The sequence below is a fragment of the Filicampus tigris genome, chromosome 17, assembly GCF_054856515.1.
Source record: "Filicampus tigris isolate MCC_2025a chromosome 17, RoL_Ftig_1.0, whole genome shotgun sequence".
In the NCBI taxonomy this organism is placed as follows: domain Eukaryota; kingdom Metazoa; phylum Chordata; class Actinopteri; order Syngnathiformes; family Syngnathidae; genus Filicampus; species Filicampus tigris.
The window spans coordinates 13,445,545-13,470,659 of record NC_141233.1 but is presented as its reverse complement, the minus strand read 5'-3'; the positions used below and the strand labels follow the sequence as shown (position 1 = coordinate 13,470,659).

The following is a 25,115-nucleotide window of genomic DNA, read 5'->3' as shown; positions in this document are numbered from 1 at the left end:
TTATTCCGATCCATTTTTTTTTTTTTTTTTTTTTTTTTAATTCAAAAGAGCCACCTCACATCAGCGCGAGCGAGCAGTTTGTTTGTTGCTGACAGGTGTGCTCTTTGGTTTTATTTTAGTCATAGACGCCGCAAGGAGCAATCCGCGACTTTTTTTGATGTTTCGCAGGGCCCGCGCGTGCTCCCCTGCAGACGTTTTGATGCCCGACACCCTCCAATCTTCACCGATCTTCATCAAGGAAGCGCCGCCTCGTTGTTTTGTCCCAAACTCACAAGCCGCTTTTGCCTAAAGTAGCTGACACAATTGAGCTAAAGACTGATTAGTTCCAGCCTTTTGGTTCGGGATAACGATGTTCGCCAGCCGCGGGGGCACCGGAGGAGGCAAGGGAGGGAAATACTCCGTGGAGGATCTCTACGGCATCAGCAAGAAGCCCAAAGCGTCTTCGTCCTCGGGGAGTATCGTGGCCAAGGCCGGCGGAGCCCGGAGCGGCAAGACCGGCACGGAGCACAAGACGGATTCCGAGGCCCTGGCGTCTCAGATCCTGGAGGCGGCGCACAGGCTGGTGGAGCGCCGGCGACTGGAGCTCTACCTCCGAGAATGCGGCCTCTCGCTGGCCGACTGCGAGGCGGAGCGCTCGGCCATGTCGTACAGGTGAGAAGAACACGCTGAAACTGCCTTTACTATATTAAAACATGATCAAAACTCATTCCACACGACCGCTTGGACATTTGTTAAGATGATTTTTGTTTAGTATCGTTTTTATGTTATTTATTCTTCTATTCTATTTATATTCGAGGCAGTTCGAGTTTCATTGTCAGCGTCAACAATGACAATATCGGCTTTGTAGTTAATTCTGTGCGATGCATTTTTTTAGTCACCTATTAAACACATAAACGGGGAGAAGTTTCTGGTGGCTACTTAATATTGCTGGCCACAACTTTAGGCACACTTGCACAATCTTGTGAGAACTGAAAGATCTGCTTTAAAAATATCTCACAATGCATTATATACATTTTTAATTGGAGGTATTTATTGAACAGTATTTATTCAATAATATTGTTTACCCCAAAACATAATGGCATATATCATTTTTGTTTTTTTGGAGCAACAACAACAAATTCAACAAACAAGATGAGTCCATTTCCATTTAACCTTTGCGGAATTACCATGACCTGCTTGGCTGAGAATCTACGCAGAAATAAAGAAAAAAACACACAATTTTTTGCATTGTGACAGTTTCGGGCATTTTTTTTTTTTTTTCCCCCTTGAAAGCTACAGCGACAGCAAACATTAAAAAAATCCTCACAGCATGATGCTATAAATGATGATACTATAAAAATCAATCAATCAATACTGAAAACCTTTAGATGATCAATTAAACGACAAGAGTTTTTCTATTGTCGCTCATGCATGTTTAAGCAATGATGGAATGGAAGGTTGTCACTTCGCTGACCCAGAAAGAACCGTCACACCGTTTGATGATATTTCAAAGCTGAATAAAAGTGTCTTGACGTCTTTGAGGATCTCTTGTGTCCCCCGAAGCCCCGCACCCCCACCTCCCAGAGATGCTCTCAAGCTTGACAGGGTCAGCAGCGTCACCAACAATGGGGGTGGGGGCTTGGTATTTGAGTTTAGTCATACTGGAGGTCAGTGACGCATGTTTTGACAGGCGGTTGTTTGTCTCACTGGCTCGCTTACATCTCACTTTAAAGTGCTCAGTGAAGCTATTCTGGGATTTTTTTATTTTTTTATTTATTTTTACAGAAATAATTCTGGCAATGTTGGAATGAGGAGACCTTTTGATATCATCACATAGGCCACTTATGAAATACATGCATTTCATTTTCATATTATTATTATTATTATTATTATATTTTATTAATATTTTTATTAAAATAGTATGCATTTCTGCATTTAATTCTGCGTATGACTGGGCAATTTTCTTTTGTTTACGTGGTAATGTTGAAACTGAGCATAATGTTTCACTGGCTAACAAAAATATTCAATACTGTTTTTAGGGGAAAAAAACTCTGCCTTGTTATTTTGAACACTTTGGCCTACTACGCAACTGTTTTTCAATGTTTGTCACCGTGCTGGTACTTAATTGAAAGCCAATTGTTTTTGAGGTGCTACTTGCTATCAAAAATTGACACACCACTGTCCCAAAAATGCACCCTGCACGTCTGACGTTTCCCAACCAATCAGCATTAAAAAAAAAAAAAAAACATAATATTAAACAGCACCGTAATTTTAATCAGAGAAGACGGTCACTAGGTGGCAGTATTATCATGGCCCTTCCCTGCCGTACAGATGTGCACTTCTATCACTTTATTCTTAGCTCTTTGCAAAATAACCTACATAATTTACCGAATCGATCAAATATGGTTGCATGAAAGGGACACAGTAGCGGGGGCCTGCTTGACTATAATTTTGGAAACGTACGACCCAATTTTCCTCCCTTTCAGAGCTTCGCGAGGGATAAATGAACTCAGGATTCAAGTTCATGTGCGCTGCAGGGAATCTTTTTCAGAATTGTATTCCGATGCAAGCCAAAAGCAACTATTAATGGCAGAAGTCAGGGAAATGTTTTAAAAACACACTAATGCCATTTTACTTTTGGGTGTAGTTTCGATTCATCGCTTTATTTAGCTCCTATTTGCAGAGGTGTGGAGAAGACTCCTGCATTTTCACCTGATATTTTTAATCGACAGTCTTTTTTTTTTTTTAATACAACACATGGCGGTTTTCATTCTAGTGGAAAGTTACCAGCTTAACAAAAGTTCCACTCTGCTGCTATGCAATCTGCTGTGGGACTGCAGAAGGCTCCAAAGCCAGCTTCCAGTTGACATATAAGCAAACTGGCAGAAAATGATGAATGTGTGCAATTTTATTTGCAGACTGGGATGCTTTTTTGTTGTTGTTGTGGTGGTGGTGGTGGTGGTGTGCAGATTTTGAACACGTACCATAGACGTGACTCGTCATTTTTAATGCGATTCAATGTGTGTGATGTGTGTTGTGATGATGTGGCATATGCACTCATCTGACTCACACCCAGAGATGGCACAGATGTTGCAGTGGAATTGCGATGGCTGCTCATTCAGATAAATGGGTGTGGTGGTGGTGGATGAGATGCAGAGCTGCACAAAATGCCTTCACGTATACGTATGGAGCTGTAAGTGCGATGTGGGGAGGGGGCGGGGGATGTGCACAAATCATTATGCGATACGCGGTTGTAATTTATTTCCAATTCTGCCACAAGGCAACATTGCATAAGCAGCACACACATGATGTGAGGAAATTTGTTCACCCGTGTGATGAATGGGAGAGTCGGAGAGAGAGCGAGGGGGGCGGGGGGGCGGGAGGCGCGAGGGGGGGGGTGAGATAGGTTGCGCCGTGTGTCAAGAACATTTTGGGGAGCTTCTGGAAAATGCAAGAAGGGCAAAAAAAAAAAAAAAAATGTAAAAAATAACGATGAAGGGATGACGCTCACTGTGAGCCTTTTGCAGCTGAGTTGCAGCTCTACAACGCTCAGTGCGTTTTGCTCCGTTCCATTCTGCGCGAGACGAAGAAGCGGGAGAGCCGCGCACGGCTCGTACAGCTGCTGCCGGCATGTTCGCCGCTCCGCACACTGAAGAAGGTAATTCTAAAAAAAAAAAAAAATCCATTTGTGGGATTTGATGCCCTTTTTCTCGATCGCCTGCTGGGGGTTTTTTTTTCCCCCCCCTTTGCATCAAACTGCGCGCAGCTGCCGCACGCATGATGATGATGATGATGACGATGATGATGCACTGAATTTTTGATGTAAGCCCGTGTTTTGCCACCTTGCGACAAAAAGAAGACGGGAGGAAAATGCTCGACTTCGACGCCAAGTGTGAGGATGTGTGTGTCATTGCTGCGGCACGCCGGCGAGCTCTCCGGCTCAAGGCGGGAACAAGTCACCTCAGCTGAAGAGGAGACACAAGCCCCAGGAGCCTGTGTTCATATTTGTGGGCCCCTCTGGTGAGGACTCCCTTAAGAACACCCCCCAAAATCTGCAAGCAAGCATCCTAGTGCTTTTTTTTTTTTTTTTTTTTTTAACGAAAGTGGACTGCAGTCCTGATGCATCTTGTGAAAAGTCAGAAAGCCTTCTGTCAGGTTTGCATCAGCAGACAGGAGACGGAGCAGACGGCAGCTCTGCATGTGTCATGTTAGAGGCTGGACACTTGCCTGCACCCCCTCCCCCTGGAACTCTCAGGCAAAATCTTTAACCTGGGCCCACCGGAGAGAGACCCCATCAGGTGGAGCAGCAGCGAGCGAGCGCTAACTGATTCAAGTGGACATTTGTGAAGTCAAAGGTTCGACTCCTAAAGTCAACCCCCGGAAACCAGGGTCAGGATGCAGGTGTCCTTCGCCTGCACCGAGCACAACCTCAAAAGTCGCAGCGAGGACCGACTTTGTGGCCTTCGTACCGCTCCGCCCCCGGGAGGCAGCAGCGGAGGAGTAGGAGGAGGTGGCGGCGGAGGAGGTGGCGGCGGAGGAGGTGGTAGTGGCGGAGGAGGCGGCGGTGGAGGAGGAGGGAGCGGACAAGAGCGCAATGGCAACTACACGTCCCAAGGGTCGGTCAAGACCAGGGAGGGCTCCGGGTCACGCCAGACCCCTCAGGGCCACGCGCACATGAAGGAGGCCATCGGGCGCCACACTAGTATGAAGTACAGGTGAGTGTGCGACAGGTGGAGGACAGGATAAGGACATAGGTGGCTGAAACACACATCCGGTTTGATCAGCGTGTCCTTTTGACCTCCAGATAATATAACAAACCGAGCCACGGCAACAAACATTTACAATACAGAGGTGCTTTCAAGTCCGAGTGACACGAGCCGACGGTCGGCTCATTTTTTTTTTTTTTTGCTTTGACTTGATGCAAGCTCTATAGTGGCAGGTGACTCAACTCGGCAGATATAATTTGTAAATATTCTTCAAAAAAAGAAGCGGTTCTTTTTTGCTATTACTACCTGAATGCTAACAAAGAATGGGAAACTCCATAAGCACATGAGCTAGCAATTAGCATCTATGTGGCGTTGTTGTTACCCTTTAAGCAACACATAGACACAACACAAATACTAACTGGCATGTATTCTTTATCCTCTGTGAAGAATGACTTGGTTACTGTCATATTGAGAACTTGAGAGGAGATGAGCCTACAGTACAATATAACCGTATGTCTGTCTTGTAGCGCCCCCGGTGGCCAAAGCGTGCATATCAGAATGAGCAGTACAATCGAAAGAAAAAGTGTGACAAAAACTGTTTGCCTCCACCAACTCCCCCCAAAAACTTCCCACCACCAACGTTCCCCTCGTCTTCATCTCATTCATGCTATGGATGAGAAGGCCAACTTCAAAACAAACCTAACCTGAGAATAATGGACATCAATGCCTCGCCCCGGAACGCTTTTATTTTGAAGTTGTTCCCAGCAGCGCGCGGTGGCATGGCAGCTGTCTTGATTCGTCTTATATTGCCATCACAAACTGTTGCCACCAATACAATGTCATCCAGAAATTATGTTCAATCACTAATTAAGGATGCTAAAAAAGCTCGAATTAATTACCGTTCTATTGACATACGGCGCCTGTTGCCAGCGTTAGCGTCTAGTGGCTAACGGCTAGCCACGAAGCGAGTGCCACATAGGCTGGCAAGAGCCGTCGGACTACTCCTCAAAGGCGGTTTAATAGGCCAAAATGACTCTGCACACTTTTGCTGACACTCTAACACAGTTGCAGTTCAATCTGATCAATGTTTTAACAAACCAGGCTTACTCAAATATGCTGTTTTAAGCGGCAAAATCGTTCTGATGTCACTTCGTCGTCTCATACTCGCTAATGGTTCTAGAGAAGAAAACACAGTTTGTTGCTATGCAGGGTTTAAAGTAGAAAATGTCATTTTATTTGAATACTTCATTATTTGATAGAATTTTCAGTGGGATATCAGAATAACAAAATATTAAATAGCTGCAGCCCGAACAGTGGCGGAAACCAGAAAGTTGCTAATGGGTGGGCCTGGAAAAATCAGGGTGGGCCTATTTCTCTCACTTCACGCAATCCTCCTGTCCCGACACATCGTATATTCAAATAAAACGACAAACTGAATAAAATAAAGTTCAGATCTTCCTTCGACAACCACAATTATGCCACGGCGGGCAGTGATGGAGCCAGAAAGTGGCTAATGGATGGGCCTAGAAAAAATTAGGGTGGGCCTGAATATTTCTCCCTCTGAGCACAATCCTCCTGTCCCGACACATCGTATATTCAAATAAAAACGACAAACTGAATAAAATAAAGTTCAGATCTTCCTTCGACAACCACAATTATGCCACGGCGGGCAGTGATGGAACCATAAAGTGGCTAATGGATGGGCCTGGAAAAATCAGGGTGGGCCTGAATATTTCTCTCACTGAGCACAATCCTCCTGTCCCGACACATCGTATACTCAAATAAAACGACAAACCGAATAAAACAAAGTCAGATCCATCTTGGACAACCACAAGTATGCCACGGCGGGCTGGAATTACCACAATCATGCATGTTCCAGAATAAAGTAAAACCACTGACTTACCATTACAGAAGGCGGAGTCTTCTGGACTTTGAGTTAGAAGCATTGAAAAGTCTCTCGACGCTGCAGGAGGTCAAAGGGAGCGTTGTGATGACTCTCAACAGACTGTTGATATTTGGAGAAATGTCCGATGGGCAGCTGTCCTATATTTCCATCAATGTGGGAAAGTGGTCCCGATTCGTTTTCCTTCTCATGTGCTGAGTGAACACAGTATATCCAGCATCAGATACCTCAATCTCATACAAGTCACACGGTGCCTTGAAAATGTCTTTGTCACCAAAAGTGGCTGACGCAGGTGCAAAGGAGGCCGATGCTCTCATTATCCCGTACGTGTTCTTAAATCGCCGGTTTAACTCTTTCTGCCTGTCAAGGATGCTGTTCCACAGGGATTTCAAATCACTGTTACTTTTGATCGGCGATGTTTTCCCCAATGTGTTGGGGAGATGCAGCACAAGCATAAGAGGTCTCCTCCTTGGATGGCGACAAGGACGTGTTTCCTTCATTTCCCGAGGCAATAAACGTCTCGTGGTGACCAACCTCAGCAGCTGCTAGACCTGTACTCGAATTTTCTATGCAAGGTTTTTTTGGGGTTTTTTTTTTAAAGTGGCTCATATGCAATATTTTTGCCATTGCTAAACTCCACCTGCTGCGCTAGCGTAGCGACCAGCTGTGGCGCCATCCGATTGTTGATGAATTTGAGTGTCGCGAGGCGACGAAAATAAACAGCGAAACGCTAATTAAAAAATAATTTAATAGTGATGTTTTTTTTTTCACGAATCTAACTGGGTGGCCAGTCTGTCAATCTGGGCGCCGCTAACAACTGCCAGCTGTGGCGGCGTCTGATTGCTAATAAACCTGAGTGTCGCGAGACGAAGCGCGATCATGTGAAACACAAAGGATGTTTTTTGTTTTTTGTTTTTTTGTAATGCGCTATGTTCAATTCTTAACATTCAATACATCAAAAAAAAAAACGAAACGCAAATTAAAAAATTATTTCATAATGATTTTTCTTTTCCATGAATCTCACCGTGTGGGCAGTCTGTCAATCTGAATGGACCTGGCCCACCCATGGCTCCGCCCCTGCGCCCTAATGAAAATTTGTAGCCAAATTTTTCCTTGTCATTTCCATTCTGGTGAATGACTTGGAGGACACAAACAGCCAATGCAATGATTTATTCTTCAATTGCTGAAATCTGGCATCAACGCAAGCTTAAGTTGGCATTTACACATCTCACAACAACACATGAGCAACTTGGAAGAAAATCGGTTGGCTGTAGACTAGAAAAGCAGCATTATTTTTGGCTTGTCGCCATGAGCTTTGTTGAGTCCCAATTTATCATTGTTATCATGTCTTTCCTTCTGATTGGCTATGATAGCCTGAGGGGTGAAGGGTTACAGCACCACCTGTTACTTTGGAAGGCCCTTGGAAAATTGGGAGAGCGTTTTAATGTAGACAAATTGTGTGAAAAATAATAGTTTTTCCTCATCCTTATGCAAGAGTGACGCCAGGTGACATTGAGGTCGCCTACAAACATTGTGGAACATAATGTGCAGGTTGTCTACATGTGCATTTAGCTCAGCCCCCGCAGCGTTTGCGTTATATAGTATGTGTAAAAAAAAAAAAAAAAACAGAGAGAGGGAAAAAGACAGAAAGAAAAAATACACTTTAAGCCCCTGCTGGACATGAGCATATTTATTTAATCCACAACCAAACTTTTTTTTTTTTGCCACAGATTACTGTTAATGTCCACCTCAAAGAAATTGTTTGTTTCTCAAAACGATCCGCACCTATCTTGGAGGCTTGAAAAAGCTTTTTGTGTGGCCGGAGAGAAAAAAAAAAAACATTGCAGCACACAACATCAAGTCTGAGTCATGATGTATGAAAACAGAGCAACATCATATTCTTTTTGGATTTCAGCGTGTTGAGGTTTAGACACGGAATACGTTTGTACAAAAAAAAAAAAAATCCTATTTGTGCGCACATACTATCATACGATGCTTCATCTGTTCGCTGCGTCATTGCAGAATCCAATAAGTAGGAAGGGGTTCTTCTCATGATCGGTTTCCCTGCTAATCAGGTTGATTGAACCAATTGCGTCTTTTCTTCAGTTCATTTGCTTTTCATTTATGAGCTCTTCAAAGGGGAGCAAAGCACGCAACCAATTGCGGTCATGCAACATGCACACTTTTTGGATTAGTCTCGCCACTCCGCCATTCTCGAGAAAGTGTCGCTAATCGCCAGCGCTGTTGTCGATCCGGCATATGGCCACCTCCAGTTGCCCATGGCAACACCCCCCCCCCGGCATAGCCTTTAGTTTATCACCAACACCGCAAGCGTTGCTGCTGCTGCTTATCAGGCCTACGCTGGCCGCAGTCCGTGCTGTGCATTTTTAGAGCATGGCGAGGAAAATCAAAGCTCAGCTACTGTAGCCTTTGTGCTGCTGACTTTGTGTAGCAGACGTTAGGACTCAGTGATACAGATGTGACACGAGTCACACCTTGCAGATGGCACCTGTCGTTCCTGCTGTTTGCTCATGTTTGCTAATCCCCGTGGGCCACCTCATTAACCTGAGTAGCACTCGGTGACAGTAACACCTACTGCATGCTATCCCCTGCTGGAACTCAAGTTTGTTGATTAATCATGTCTAGGCAGATACTGACGGCATGGTAAAAAGAAAAAATATCACATATTAATCTAAAATGTATTACTTTCAAACGCTTTTCTTAGATGAATGCACTATTTAGGTCGGTAAGTAAACGTAAAAAGAAAAGAAACGATTGATTTTTTTCTAAACGAAATCAAAATGTAGTACAGCAGTAAAAGTACTTATTCCTCAGATAATAACTCACTCCTTCTGTGTGCTTCTTAGTTTAGCAAAGTAACACAATAGCGTAAATGAACTGATGCTAGCCATGCTAGTTAGCTAGTTATCTGCCTGGGTAGGATGTCAATAGTACAGTGGTGCCTTGAGTGACTCGGCTGGTTATTTGACATCACGGCGGTCATTCAGATGATTTTATCACACCTGGGCATTTTACAAAAAAATTGCGGTCCATTTATCTCCTACCCAGCCAGGGTACCCTTCCGCAGTTCGTTTATCCGCCATTTTGTCCGGCCGGACCAAATAGTAATCACCTATAGGCCGGTCCGTTTATCATTTTAAACGGACTTCCGTTAGCATTTCTGACGACCAACTTCGACAAGCTACCACTAGCATTTATTTCTTAATATAGTAGATATAAGCCCAAGAGATATACACTGTTTAATAATTTATGAGCATATTTTCTATTACTAATTCATCTCAAAATCCCAAAATCTCACAGCAACAAGGATCTTTAGACCTGTAAAGGTGTAAGCATGCTAAGATTAGCACAAATCGGCTATCAAATAGACAGTCGCTCACATCCAATTGAGACCTTGGAAAATATTGCTAAAAATAGCTCCCGCTCTCTCACATGAGCAATACAGCAAGATACAAACTCCGTGCATAGCTGATGTATATGTACTGTATATGCACATGTAATATGAATGAATTATTGTTGTGATGGAGAAATGAACGGTTGCGACGTGACTGGGTCAGTCCACTCGAGCAGGAAATGTGCAGGAATCGCCCGGGGCGGGCCACCGTTCCGGCAAGAAGCACCAGGGGCGTTGTGGCGTGAATGCTGCCGAGCGCCACCTAGCAGGATGACACCCGACTTCCCGAGCTCCGCTCATTAGCCCATTGGGCGTTTCCGTGGAAACCAGGCCCTCATTTTTTTTTCTTTAATGGGGAAGAAACAACAAGCAGGGAAGGAGGTCAGAATTATTTCCAGCACAGCTTCACTTGCCACGATTGGATGTGAAAAATCCACTGAGCTGCACGACCAGTGGAATGCATCTTCATCCCGTTTTGGCAAACAATGGCAGCATTTGATTACCCCAAATGCTCCATTGTGTATTCTACTTTTCTTGCCAGGGCTGGAATAAGTTGAAAAACCGAAATCTTCCGATGAATCTTTCCACAGATTCGGACGTGTCACGTTGTCCTCGGCCTTGCTTTCAGCAACTCCGCTCCAGCGATGCGCGAGTGCTCCAAAGCAACTTCTGAAAGTCAACATTGCGTTAGAATTAACATGTTTTCCGAGCTCCGAAGTGATCCCGAGCACTCGATACTCTGGCTGTGGTTAGACAGAGCAGTGCATTAGCATCAATTAGCATTGCGATGTGAGTGCGCTGACATTGAGTCTGCTGCTCTCTCGGGGTGCACTTCAACTGTGCATTTTTAAATGGCTCAACCCTCAGCAGCACATGAACAAATCATCCAACCTCAACAGCCTTGTCAAGTTTTGCCCATATTTTCCCTTCATTAGGTGCCCGGACATATTGAATGACCTTCATTATGCTCCTTTAGACTGCTTCAGTTTGTTGATCTTAACCAGTGTTTGACAAACTTTATTGATCCAAAGCACATGCAGCCGTGCCTTGAGATCAGGGTTATAATAGGTTGGGATTTTTTTTATTATAGTTATTTTTTATTTCTTTGAAAATGTTTTGTTTTAGTTTAGTTTTTATTTGCTGTATTATTAATTTTATATACATGGAGTATTTGTTGAGTGCGAGACAAAAAATGTAAGAAATTAATTGACAAAGATGATATCCAAGAGTATTTTTACAATAATTATAGCTAGTTTTAGTTGTATAAACATAAAATGTAGTTTCAGTTAGGTTTGTCTTTTTTTTATAAAAACACGCATTTTTATTTTATGTTGTTTTGGAAAACGTTTTTTTCAATTTTAGTTGTAGCTATTTTGCTCATTTTTGTTAACTATACTAACCTAGCTTTACATACAAGTTTAATTTATCATTGTCAAATCCAGAGCTGGGCATTTTACAAAAAATTGAGCGTCCGTTATTCGTCATACGTCTGCAGCTTGGGTACTCTTCGGTCGTCCGTCATTCGTCTTTTTTTTCAGGGGGAAAAAAATAGTACCCATCTATAGGCCACTTTCACTCACTTGTATCTTGGTTCTGGCCTTACAGTGTGGAGTTTATTTACATTGTTCTCCCTGTGATTGTTTTGTGCCCTGCGATTGGCTGGCGATCAGACCAGTTAGCACCCCACCTAGGCTCCAACTCACTTTCCACCCTAATGAGGACAAACGGATATAGAAAATGGATGCGTGGGTAGAATATTTGCATCTTTTTTTTTTTCTTTTTTTCAGCTTGTCGCTGTGACAGCGAGTAGCTCAGCTCATATGCTTTCCATCACGCAAAAATGCATCAGCTGACATCCTAATAGGCCCAAACATGTGGACAACTGCATTCAATCATGTTAAATTCCTTGAGCCGTCCAAGCCTATGAGGTATAGTATTTATGAGGCAGCCGGCCAGGGAAAGTGAGCCGTCATTCAAATATTCCGCTTCATCGCTTATTGTCCAGACATAGTAGAGCAAGTTGGCAGGTGGCACTGACCTTCCCATATATCTCATCTCATTATTAGGCTAACTCTGGACCAAAATACACATTTCAAAGTCCTAGTAAAGTCAAAAATAAATATGGCTTTTAAATCTGACATAGCGCAGAGAAGAATTAGCAACCCTGCTGTTTTTGAATGCTTAAAAATAAAAATAACCCGGCATATTAAAATGAGGCTTCAAAGTCAGCCCCAAGCCGCCGGTCCACATTGGCAAGTCTGACTTTTAAAAATTTATTTCTCCCCCTTCTCACGCCTCCTCCCACTGCTTGACATGCGTGCACTCTCAGTCGGCAATGAGGCGCTCTAAAGCGGCCACACCGGCAGATTATTTCAAGGGAAGATGTATTTTTCGCGTGTAGGCCTAGCAAGCTAGCTAACCGCGCGTCGTGCCATTGCATCAGATAACAATTGATGCGGTTGAAAGCCCAATCACTTATATAGCGTGGGAGGGGCCAGGGCTGAGATTTACACAATTCATTTATCAGTCTTTGCATATTTTCAGCAACTATCTTCAAACACGTATAATGTATTTGGAAACTGAATTTACATTACTGGGTCTTCAAACCACTTTTAATCGTACTCTAGTAAAATAAAAACCTTTGAAAACCATCATTATGTTTCTGACGTAGGAATTATATGTGTGCCTTTGTCCATGACCGTGTCTCCTGGGACCTTTCCAACCGTCATAAAGTGGTTCACTACTTTAATATCAACTGGAGCTGCTCCACTTCATTACGTGCATTTTAATAGGAGGGTCGTGACCGCTAATAAAGCTGTATGAGAGAGACGGAGCAGTTTTTTTCCCCCCATTCAGTTCTCTCGCAGCATGTGCACAGTTTCTTTAATTAGGACAGACCCACTTTCTTAACTGTTTTAATATCTGAACAAAAGACGTCCCGTTACACAATGATTTTATTGTTTAGCACGGCTCATTAATAATAGCTGAGGTGAGAAGCAGAGCACTGACAAGAACTACTTCTGTCACACGCTAGAGTTTAAGTGAGAAACACTTAAAAGGCTTCCGCCAAAACAAATGAATGAAAATATGAAAATTGCTAAAGGGGAAGTCAACCCAAACATATTGTTTTCAAGAATATGTTCCCAGCAGGCCCGCTAGTTGAAACACGGCATTCTGATTAAATTTGCGTTTGTGGAATAAGTGTATATAAATTAAGCAGTAAAATGCACTCGTTTTTTAGCCATCTCCGGGGGCAGCCATTTTGTCTTCTGTCGACTGAAAATGACATCACAACTGCTCACAACGACAAATGTGAGCAGTTGTGATGTCATTGTCGGGCAAGAGAAGACAAAATGGCCGCCCCCAGAGATGGCTAAAAACGAGTAGATTAACACTTATTCCACAAACGCAATATTTATCAGAATGCCCTGTTTCAACTGGTGGGCTTGCATAAAACATATTCTTGAAAAAAAAAATGTTTGCGTTGATTTCAGCTTTAAGAGTCCATGATGACCAGGGATTAAAATTAATACGTGAAAAAAAAGGAACACTATACAATGGTCTAAGAAAAAAATTTTGAGTAAATTATTCGTGCATTTACTCAGCAAGAAATAGTAACTTATTAGATGCAGTATAACAACAATATGATAAACAAAGTAGAAATGTATTTATTAATGAACTATTTCACCTTTCAGCAAGATATTTCTGCAGCAATTGCAAATTTAATCGACGTAATTTTGCAAGGGCGTTTGGGAATCTCTGCTTGGGCTAAACAAGGGCAAGGGCAGCTATCTCAAGTGACGGTGCGGAAACTTCTGTATCGGGAAAAATTTGTTCTGCCTCTAACTGCGGTGCATTATTTATAGGAGCCACGAATAAAAGACATAAATAGAAACTGCAAATGTGAAGCAGTTGCATTCTCATCGTAACACGGAAGTACTTCAGCATGATGAACTCAATCCTTACAAAAGCATTTGCATCAATACAGGCCACCTCTTAAAAAGTCCCTTCACGGTGGAGCAACACATGTAGACAGATAATACGGTATACTGGAACAACACTCGCTGGCATATATTCTTTATCCTCTGCAAAGAGTGACAACTATGTTATTCTTGACATTGTATTTAATTATGCCATTCCTGTACGTTTTTATAAATTACAACATTATAAAGTACTATTTTTTTTATATTTTGGAGGAGGTGGATAAGAAGAGATAAATATTCTTGGTACATTTGCGGTCCAAAAATGTATTCTGTTGTTAAGTATAAGGTGTCCCTTAAGTCTTGACACACTGCCGCGTTTTCGCATCAAGTGCACATGAATCTAGCAATTCCTTAGAAACACATTCTGTGTTCTTTCTTATAATTGAAAAAAAAAATGCTCTTCAAAATGTCATTTCTCGAAAATAAGCATTTTTGCCAACAGTATGTGTCCAGACTTAAGGCACCCTGTAGATTCCTTTCATGGCCAACAGCCTCGGGGCATCGTTAAAAACATGCGGACAGTCTAAAATCTTGCCACCAATTTGCATAGGAAAAATTCACATTCAAGCAAACCTGCATACACACACACACACACACACACACGCACATTGGCGTGAGTGTTATTAATAATATCTAAGGTGTGCTTCCCTGTGGAGAACAGCCTGCTCAGCATGAGTGTGCCTTCCGAAGACAACTGCACGGCGCAAAATATCCATCAAGTGCTCGAGACCATCTGCACGTATTGTCTCGCTGCCGCCGCGGGTGCGCGCTAACTGGAGGTGTCAGCACAGGTTAAAATGCTGACTACACCATGACAGAGCACCTGTGTGCCTTCCTGCCCCGCGCCATGAATAATGTATCATAACAACCGAGTCCCGTCCAATCACCTTGTCTGGGCTTTGTGAGTTATTGTGCGACAGAAAGGAGAATACCGAAGTTAGCAAGCGCCGCTTCTTACGAACGCCGGAACAGCATCTGCGTGCGCCGCTCATGCGTGCATTCATGCCGCAGCCATATGCAGATGTGCGCCCGTGTTGCAGCTCCGTCGCCGTCGAGCGTGAACGGGCCCGTCGACGCAATCGAGCGGCCGCCCGCCGTGCTTGCGCGGCAGATAATGGATTTTGCCAAAGGGCCTCAGTCAGATGAAATGGCATGTCGGCGGACTTATGTCTTGGGCTGCGTGTTTGTTGGGTAGTGTGAGGAACGTGAGGGGCAGGTTGTCGGCGAAAGCCAAGAGCGAGCATGTGCTCTCTGCACTCAGTGATAGTAAATAAGCAGACTGCAGCACTGCAGAGAGCTGTGGAGTTGGGCTCAGTGCGGGAGGGTGCAGATGGAAGAGAAACACTGATAAACTCCATTGAGTTTTCGTTTGTTTTTTTTAAGTGTATATACTGGTGCACTGTACATGTGGCGCATGCATTTAATGCCAGGATGTTGCGTGTTTGAAGCCTATTTCATGTACGAATATATCCTTGCAGATATCATACTAGTCCATAGTATGCCCAGTTAGTGACCTTGGCTCTAATACACACCAATCCCAATTACTACGGTGTGTCATCCACTTGAAAAATAAATTCTTACCCACGAATACAACAACACTTGGTAGCTCTGAAATTACCTTTATGATTAGCCACATTTCACACAGTGCATTCGGTACCTTCAGTGGGGATTTACTGCCTTAATCCATCTCTAGATATAATGTACGTCGCAATCATATAAACCATCAAAACTACACAAAACACAATTTAGGATCAATATTCCCCCAATTGAGGGCCAGCGCCGGGACCCTGTGAGGATGAATTTGAAATCCGATTGGATAAGTCGTCCCATTGCTGATAGCTTTTAGTTACATCCGCCAGTACTACTGATTCTGAAGTCTCACTGTGACTGACTTGGCGCCACAGAGAGAATCTGATTGGACAGAAAAAAAAATAAACAAATCTTACATCCACATACAGCACACAAGTGGAAGCACTGCAGCCAAGAATATAATGCCAAATAAAGACGATAGACCGTTGGGACTCAATCATGACAGTTTCATGGAACAAATATTTGAATTTAGCTTGTAAATGTAGGTCAGTCCTTCTGATAGTGTTTAGGCCTGCAGCTAGCTAGCCATAGCTAGCCATAGCTAGCCATAGCAAGCTAGCTAGCTGGGTGACTATCTATCTATCTATCTATCTATCTATCTATCTATGTATCTATCTAGCTATCTAGCTAGCTAGCTAGCTATCACAATCATTAATAGACAAAGCAAATGAAAACAATTTAGATGTGTGATCAGAGAAAGGCTTTAGAAATCCAATGTGCCTCATATATGATATCGCCAATGTTCAAAGTGAGTGTGCTGCCTGCTGGTCTCAGAGGAGTCATGCTGTCAGTCGGTTGGGAAGCCGTGCTGGAGAGTCGGCTTTGCATCCCAGGAATCGGCTTTAGTCGAGCCCACTTGCCTTTTCCTTGCATCCTCCTCCCTGCAGCCAAGCAATCCTGACCCTGCTGGAGTGTGCTATTTTGACAGAGTCTAAACAATGAGCATTTCACACCCACACGCCGCATACACTGCAGCGCGTGTACGCACGCTCGCACACACACCCGCACAGCAGGACACAAACGCTTACATGTACAGAAATCTAAAAATAGCTCAAGGGTCAGGCATTAAAAATAGAGCAGAGAAAATAAAAGCAGGGCTCGCTGGGCTGAGTCTAAATGCTCTGACAGACTGTCTTCCTGCATTTGGTTATTTGTGGCGTACACAGGCAGGCAGACAGGCAGTGTAATGGGTGGGGATTGGGGGGGGGGGGGAGCACTGGCAATGAAAAGACAGCGAGCAGCTAGTAGCTCTGCAGTTCTGATGCTCCTCTCCCACCCTTTTACTTGTCTCTAATTAGGATTTAGGAGAGCACACATGCAGGAGGGGATCCCGCATCTAGCCATTTTATCCGTACATGCTCCCGTAGTCACAAGCAGCTCTTTTTTGCCCTTTAAAACTCTGCCGCCTGGGTAATCTAATGTGGCATGTTGGGTAATAAATATCTCCTCAGCTCCTGCTGGTACATTTTGGGCCATTTAGCGCTCAGACCCGAGGCTCTGGGCTTTTGGCTCGGACTCCATCTGAGCTGGCTTCCTCGCGGCTATTTTGCTGAAACGGACCACGACTGTGAGCTGTTAACATATGAACGGCAGAAGGTCAACTGTTCTCGCAACAATTAGACACATTTTAACCACAGGCACACTGGCACTGGAACAGCACGGCGGAAGCAAGCATTCATATGTACCGGTACACGCTAACGTGATTTACTTTTCATTCACTTGGGAAGATGAATTCGCGGTATAACTTTGAATCCCGTTATATTGTATCATTTTGACACCCTAGCATATCATTTTGTATTGCGTCACGTATCATTCATGGCAGTAGTTGTTGGTTCCCCTCGGAGGGCTTTATGATGGTGAAAACAATATCAAAGTACAGTCAACGCATGTTAACAACAAATTGAATTTGTAAGCACAAGTCATGGATAATTGTGGCATGCAAATATCGAAGTACAGTCATCCCTCGCTAATGTTGAGTCTCACTTATTGCGGGATCCGTGCCTCGTGGAATTGTTAAATTGTACAGTACAGTACAGTGACTAAACTGCACATCGTCGGTACACAATGTTCGCTAACTGAATATAGCCCAACACTAGTTAGTACAAATTTTAATCATCCAGAACAGGTGGTTTAGATAAAGGGAGGAGGGAAACAGCTCAGTCAATTGCTTTATTATACAAACGGTAACGAAATACGGTAAACAGAAGCACAACTGCTGGTGGCCTCAATTGACACTATCACTGAACAGCAGAATGGCGAACGCTACAGCCAGGAAATGAAAGTATGTCTTCATACGCTCCTTTTTTCAGGAGTGCAATGAGATTTCAAAATAAAGACATACATGGTGACATGGCCTGTTTTTTTTTTATTTTGCTTCTCGTTAGCATTTACTGTATTAGTGTATTGATCAATCAATCAATATATATCACTCAAGTCATTTGTGCAACTGTCAACAAGTTGAGCTCCCTGCTTCAGTGCGATTACTGTGATAAATATTGTGAAGGGTTAAATGCAGAGGGCGCATTTGCTGAATATATGCCCGTACAATGCGGATCGTGACAATAAAGGTGCTTCTTTAAAATTATATTTTATTTCAGAGGTTGTGTCTTCTCTGTCTCCTCACAGGAACCTCGGGAAATCCGGTCTCCGCGTTTCCTGCCTCGGCTTAGGTGAGTTCCCAAGTGTGAAATAAAATCCCATCGTTCTCTCATGGCATCAAATTTAACACACATCCATAACTCTCCTCTCATCCAGGCACATGGGTGACATTTGGATCACAAATATCTGATGAGGTGAGACCTTACTCACAAACATCCTTTTTGGGGGGGGGGGGGGGGGGGTCACAATTATTACAAAATCAATAACCACGGCTTCTGTATTCTTTTGTCGTGTGGTCATGCCTGGAGTGGTTGCTACACATCCATCACATTCCTCTCTCAGACTCAACTTCTATTTTCTTCCCTCAGATGGCAGAGAACCTGATGACCTTAGCGTATGAGAACGGGGTCAACCTATTTGACACCGCAGAGGTTTATGCTTCTGGAAGGTCAGACGTCATATATGAGCTAGTCTGTATATATATATATATATATATATATATATATATATAGATAGATAGATAGATAGATAGTTTATGTATATACAGTTTATATATATATATATATATATATATATATATACACACACACACACAATGCACCTCCCTTCAGTCGCTTTAGTCATATATCATGTTATATAGGTGTGTGTGTGTGTTTGTCAGTGTGAATTATCATTATGAAATTAAGTAGCCTTAATGTGTCTCTCCACAGAGCAGAGATCACCCTGGGAAACATAATCAAGAAGAAAGGATGGAGGTCACTTACTACTACTTATTAATCCCACTACTACATGTGAAATACATTCTTTGTGTCCTTGTGGCTTGCTACAAAGCAAATACTTCACAGTGGTGCCTTGGCGTACGAGTTGAATTCGTTCTGTGACCATACTCGCCTTGGCCACCAGGGGCAGCGTAATACAGACCTACAGTACATATACAAAGTGTATTTCTATTTTATCACTTACAAAAAGGTCAATTTTGCATACTATGTCCACTTTAAAACATTTGCTGCATATTTTCGATGGTCAAGCGCCACCGTTGTCGGGATCACTCTTTCGAATGTCTCGATGACTTTGTTAAGCTATATGGAAACAACAACAAAAAGATTGTATTTCATGTATTATATTGTACGTTGGGCAAATATTGTTTTTAAACCAAATAATCAATAATTCCTATTTCCTAATAGACGCTCAAGTTTTGTCATTACGACAAAGATCTACTGGGGAGGCCAGTAAGTATTTCAGAGATATTTTTCCAGTACAGTATTACTATAATTTCAAATCAGGATGTTGTTCCCTTTTTAGCTGTGCTCAGATCGGGATAATCCGAGTGTACTTTTGTCATTTCACAGAGCAGAAACAGAGAGAGGGCTCTCCAGAAAGCACATTATTGAAGGTAAAGCATCATCCCATTGCTTTTTGGATGAAACTATCTGGTGTGAATTAGTGACTCAGGGTCAGCTGAGGGAACAAAAGAATACGATGAAGCTCCCATGGAAAATCCAACTCGGGATCATTGTTTTTCCAGCCGTCTAATCGTCTCTTCCCGCACAACGTAATCCTAAAGAAGGCTACTTTTGTTTGTTTAGCGCATACTGTGTAGCATGGCCTTGGGCTGTCCAATTAAATGAGGATTTGACTGGGCGTCATTGTCACAAGCCTTTCGATTTGAGGCCGTTACGTAACACAGGTCAAGTTTGTGCAGCTTTTAACGTTTGCACGGCACGCCGGGACGGCGCTCATACTTGAGCTTTTAGTCGGCGTCAGGCCTGTCACTAAAATGTGGACAAAAATGATGACACACGCACGAGGTTGGAACGCAGGATTGACCCATGACATTTGACAAGAATACATAACAGATGGGCTTTAAGTCGACATATCCCTTCTAAAAACAGATTTGTTTCCGACCCAGCAGTACTGCATTGTTAAAATTGTTTCTGACTCAGAAGTTGGTTTATTTTTATTATTATTTTTTTTTATGTTCCTTTCACGAGTTGTACGACTGAATTCAAATGTCAAATAAGACTTTTCCTCTGGCGTCATCATGAGTCTGACATTTGTCGTTTTTTTTTTTTTTTTTTTTAAATAACTTGGCAACTGCCATGCAAATTGCTGTAAGACACTCGTGTCCTTCTGAAATATGCGACAATATTTGCGAACAACTGAACCAAGCAGGCTAATATGCTAATAAGACCATTTTCAGCAATAGGGAAGTATTTGATACTGCATGTTTAATTTTGTGCGTCTATTTTGTAGTGGTTGCGTCATATTTTTTCTAATTAATAAAAAAAAAAAAAAAAAAAAAGTTTGGGCTTTGTTACCGTATCGTATGATCATATTGTACTGGATGTAGGGTTTGTATCATTTTATTAGTATCATAATCCATTGTATGATATTGCGCCGTATCGTAACACAATATATGGTATCGTTTCACGCGGTATTGTGTCCATTTACATTGTATTTTGGTACTGTTTTATATCACATCATATCATCACATTGCATCATGCTGCAATGTTTCATACATCGTTATATCGTATAACGTCTCTTATCCATGGCAGGTTTAAGAGGATCTTTATCAAGACTCCAACTCGATTATGTGGACATTGTTTTTGCCAACAGAAATGATGTCAACAGTCCAATGGAAGGTAAGCGTGGACATGCCTACGATCACGTGTGGTATTCAAGTAGAGTCAGGTATTCAATCCGGCATTCTAAACTGCCATCCACAGAGATAGTGCGGGCCATGACGTTTGTCATAAACCAGGGCATGGCCATGTACTGGGGCACCTCACGCTGGAGCGCCATGGAAATCATGGTGACCTTCGATCATTGCTTGCCATTGTCCCGCTTTCACTTTGTGAATACAGATGGATAACCATCTTTTTCCAACTCTTTCCCGCATTAGGAAGCTTACTCGGTAGCCCGCCAGTTCAACTTGATACCACCTGTGTGCGAGCAGGCAGAGTATCACTACTTCCAGAGGGATAAAGTCGAGGTGCAGCTCCCCGAGCTCTACCACAAGATTGGTACAGATTCATCCAATAGTTAGATTCCAGTAGATCACCTCTGCTTAATTGTTGAATAGGAAAAAGACAACTGGTTTCTTTCAGGTGTCGGAGCAATGACCTGGTCACCGCTGGCGTGTGGATTAATCACTGGAAAGTACAGCGATGGAGTACCAGAGTGCTCCAGAGCAGCAATGAAGGTCAGTTTGATTTAACCGGCCTTCCTGTGGGATTTTTCTCAGTGTAATTCCCCACCCAATCAGCGGGGTGTTTTTTAGTGCGAAATCAGTAGAGAAGCACTTTCGCACACTCACATCAGCACCCCCCCCCCACCCCCCACCCTCTTCCATTTGGCTGCGGATAAAGGGCTACCAGTGGCTGAGGGAGCGAGTGAACAGTGAGGAGGGGCGCAGGCAGCTGGCTAAAATCAAGGAGCTCCACCTACTGGCAGACAGGCTGGGATGCACCGCCGCACAGTTGGCCATCGGTATCGCCCAGACAACACTTCACAGATATTTAAAAAAATAAATAAAAAGTAAAATAGCACAACTCTAATCCGTTGCTATGGAGAGTTTAAAAAGACAACATCAAAAAATTGCCCAAATTTTGTGGCCTGTCTCACAGTCAAGAGGTTTGGTTTCTGTGGATTTTTTTTTTTTTTGAAAGATATTTTGGTCATTGAACAACATAAGCATGTATTCCATGTGATTCTCTTTGCATTTAACTTTCTAAACTGTTTTCGCCCTCAGCATGGTGTCTTCGCAGTGAAGGAGTCAGCTCAGTGCTTCTGGGTGTTTCAAACACAGACCAGCTACTGGAGAACCTGGGCGCACTGCGGGTAAAGGTGTTTTTTTTCTTCACGTCAATCGGATAAATTTAAGTTCACTGGATGTGGTTATGTTTACACCAACGATCTGGTTTTCAATAGACGGTCTCGGTATGTCTCACTCCACCTTTAGGTATCGTACAACAGTAAACAGCAGCTATTTTGGTAGCCTTATGAACTTTTGAAATGCAAATATAACTCAACTGAACTGTACTGCTCGATGGAAACAGGTCTTAATGCACAGTCAAGTTACAGTATTCATCCTTTTTGGCTTATTTGTTGACATTTAGCATAAGAAATACTTGTCGAGTCAATGCTTCAGATCAGGGGTTGGCAGACTTTTGTGGTCAAGATACTCATGCGATTTTTAAACAGACAGCTGGGCCAGAACATTCGGGAATGTGATTTGGAAATAATGTATTTATTGGAGTTTTACATTTCTTAATATTTTCTGAGTCTGTGTTGCAATTTTTCATATTTTAAGAGTTTATATTAGTTGCTGTATACACGAATTTGGAGTATTATGTTTTTGGGGTTTGATTTTATCTTGTTAGGTTGCAGAGGGAAATGAGCTTTCTGCTAAATGTGGTGCAAACATCACTTGATATATATTGATTAATGTGCAAATTGTGCATAAACTTCATTAAAAACGTTGTTTATTTTATCATTATAATAATTTTTATAAAAAAATATTTAAGTAAATTATTTTTAGGTAAATAAATGAAAATAACCCTAACCCAAAATGAACATTTTGATTAATCAATTCTAGGGGGGACAAAATGGCTACATTCATGCAACAAATATTACAGGACTCTGATGTAAAGCGGGCCGGATTTAAGAATTAAGTGGGCCGCAAGTGGCCCACGGACCATACTTTGTTTACCGTGCTTTGGCTATTCACTGAACGGAATTTTCACATTTGCACATTTTGATCATCTTCTGAATTCACCCCATTGTAGTTAAGTTACTATGCGGCCAGCATTTCATTCCCCTATTCCTCCTTTACAGATTTTATCCCAAATGACCCCCCAAACAGTGACGGAGATGGACGCCGTGCTGGGAAACAAGCCGCACTCAAAGAAGGAGTCTCGCGCTTGAACGTGGCCCACGAGCAAAAGCGAAAAGAACGACCAAGAAGACAAAAAGACTTTGCTTTTTCTCTGCCGTATACTCAACAACTTGCATGTCCTCAGCAACATTATGCTACCAGAATGAGCGCATAAACCATTGTGCGCAATACATTGTATCATGTATGGGAAAAAAAAATCTTGCAGTTGTTAATCAGAACAAAACAGGTCATATTAACACTCACTGACTAGAAAATTATGTCTACTGTAGAGGAGGTCAAAGGATATAGCGAATGGTTGCAAAAAGCAAATAAGACTTTGAATGAGAAAAGGGGAAGACGACGACACCGCCTCTGTGCTAAAATGCAAACTGGCTGAGTCGGTGGTGCGTTCGCTGTACATGGGAATCTCCGGCTTCCCTCAGGCTGCATCTATACGGTCTCAACTGTGCGCCCAGCAGCAGAAGAAGCATCAAGAGGGGGCAGAGGTTGGTTCAAATGTGTCGTGCCTAACTTTCCCCCCAGTGTGCATGCGACTGGTCCGGCAAGGAGTCACTGTTTTACCAAATTGGGCACAGTGGATCACTTGTGAGGTTAAAAAAAAAAGAGGAAGATTACATCACATGCTTTTTAGAAATAGGCAGATTACTCAAGAGGTACGAAAAATGCACTAAGAGCGCGAGATTATAGTTTACAAAGTTTGGCTGAGAATTACTGCTCTTAATGATAATGAATGCGTTTCAAAAAGTAGCGGAAAGATTGAAGTCTTTGGATTATCATGTGTATTTTTATGCATTACGTTAATGGGGTTAAAGCGTGGTCACCGTCTACGTACATTTTCCAACCCTGCTGCTCTCTTGGCAGTGTCTTTTTTTTTTTTTTTTTTTTTTGCCTCATCTGTTCCTCAACTGTGCGCATGTCCCTTTAAGAGAGAAAAGCCCCACCAACAGGTTGTCAAATATGGCATGGCTTTTATCGGTGTATGTAGATTTGCAGTAGCCTTGAAGGCCGGACTTCACGGCAAAGGATCAAAGAGCTAAAGCTTGAAATGATTTGTTGAAGACATTTAGAGTACAGGTCACATGGGGTGAAATTTAGCAAATGTATGCTATTTTTTTTTATTTTTTTTTTTATGGTAGCCTTTTATTGCTTCTTTAATCATCTCTCTGGGAATTTCTGTTTATGTTTCCTCGTTCTGAGCATTTACTACTCTCGTTTCCATGCCTTTTCCTTTTATTTTTTTATGACCTATATGTAGAGTGAGGGTTGTGTTCCTTTTGTCATTACCCACCATCGGGACTCTTGGGTGGAGAGTGTTATGATGACTTGTTTAGGTTGGCACACAATTCAAGTGTATATAGGCCTATCCATGTGGCAAGCAAGGCAAAGGGGCTCGTTTAGGAATCGCGAAGGCGTCGCCCTCTGTTACTCTGTGACCATGTACAGTCCGACTGAGTGTTGCGTCCAGTCTACATGAACTATTCAATCCAAACTATGAGAAAATGTAAACTTTGCCTGCATAACTTCTATTTTACTGTCTTGCAACAAAGAGAAAGTGCAAAGAGGGGCAACAATACATGCTGAACATGCCGAATGTAACGTGTCTGTTGCTGCGTCTAAAGGAAAGCACATTACATGATTTAAAGGCTCCTTCTCTCTTTGTTGTTGGTTTTTTTTTTGTGTGAGTCTTTTTATAACACGATCAAAAAGTTGGGGGTTCATGCGCACGTACGTCTTAGCTTATAATTACTGTATATCCCACTTAATTCATAGTTGTCCATCTGAGGAGATTGTTTGTAATGGTACTTGAAGTTAAGACATTTTTCTCTTCTACAATCATTAATGCCGTTGGATAGAAAGTTACATTTCATTTCAGCAGACCTTATTATTAGAACATGAGCACTTTCATGGTGTATACATGGAAATTAGTGATCATCTACAACCCACCTTAAATGGGATGTGTACTTTGCAGAAAGTTCAGTTATACAATGACATTCTCATCCATCAACATATTGCCAGTTGATGACATTTAGGACTCCTTTACAGT

The 25,115-nt window shown here is 42.6% G+C and overlaps 1 protein-coding gene across 4 annotated transcripts; it reads left to right on the top strand.

Moving 5' to 3' along the window:
- On the top strand, window positions 1-24,718 carry LOC147133467 (voltage-gated potassium channel subunit beta-2). 4 transcript variants are annotated; one of them, XM_086013034.1, is made up of 14 exons: window positions 3-651; window positions 18,202-18,245; window positions 18,331-18,368; window positions 18,543-18,622; window positions 18,885-18,929; window positions 19,359-19,403; window positions 19,524-19,567; window positions 20,730-20,816; window positions 20,901-20,986; window positions 21,077-21,197; window positions 21,282-21,376; window positions 21,543-21,663; window positions 21,926-22,014; window positions 23,011-24,718. In XM_086013034.1, the coding sequence occupies exons 1-14, from the start codon at window positions 350-352 to the stop codon at window positions 23,098-23,100; spliced, it is 1,287 nt and encodes a 428-aa protein (XP_085869160.1). In that variant the 5' UTR covers window positions 3-349; the 3' UTR covers window positions 23,101-24,718. The 4 variants fall into 4 exon arrangements, with proteins under 4 accessions (XP_085869157.1, XP_085869160.1, XP_085869156.1 ...); XM_086013032.1 differs by lacking the exon at window positions 3-651 and adding an exon at window positions 3,372-4,694; XM_086013031.1 differs by having other exon boundaries at window positions 1-651; window positions 20,730-20,986.
- Window positions 24,719-25,115: the final 397 nt, after the last annotated feature.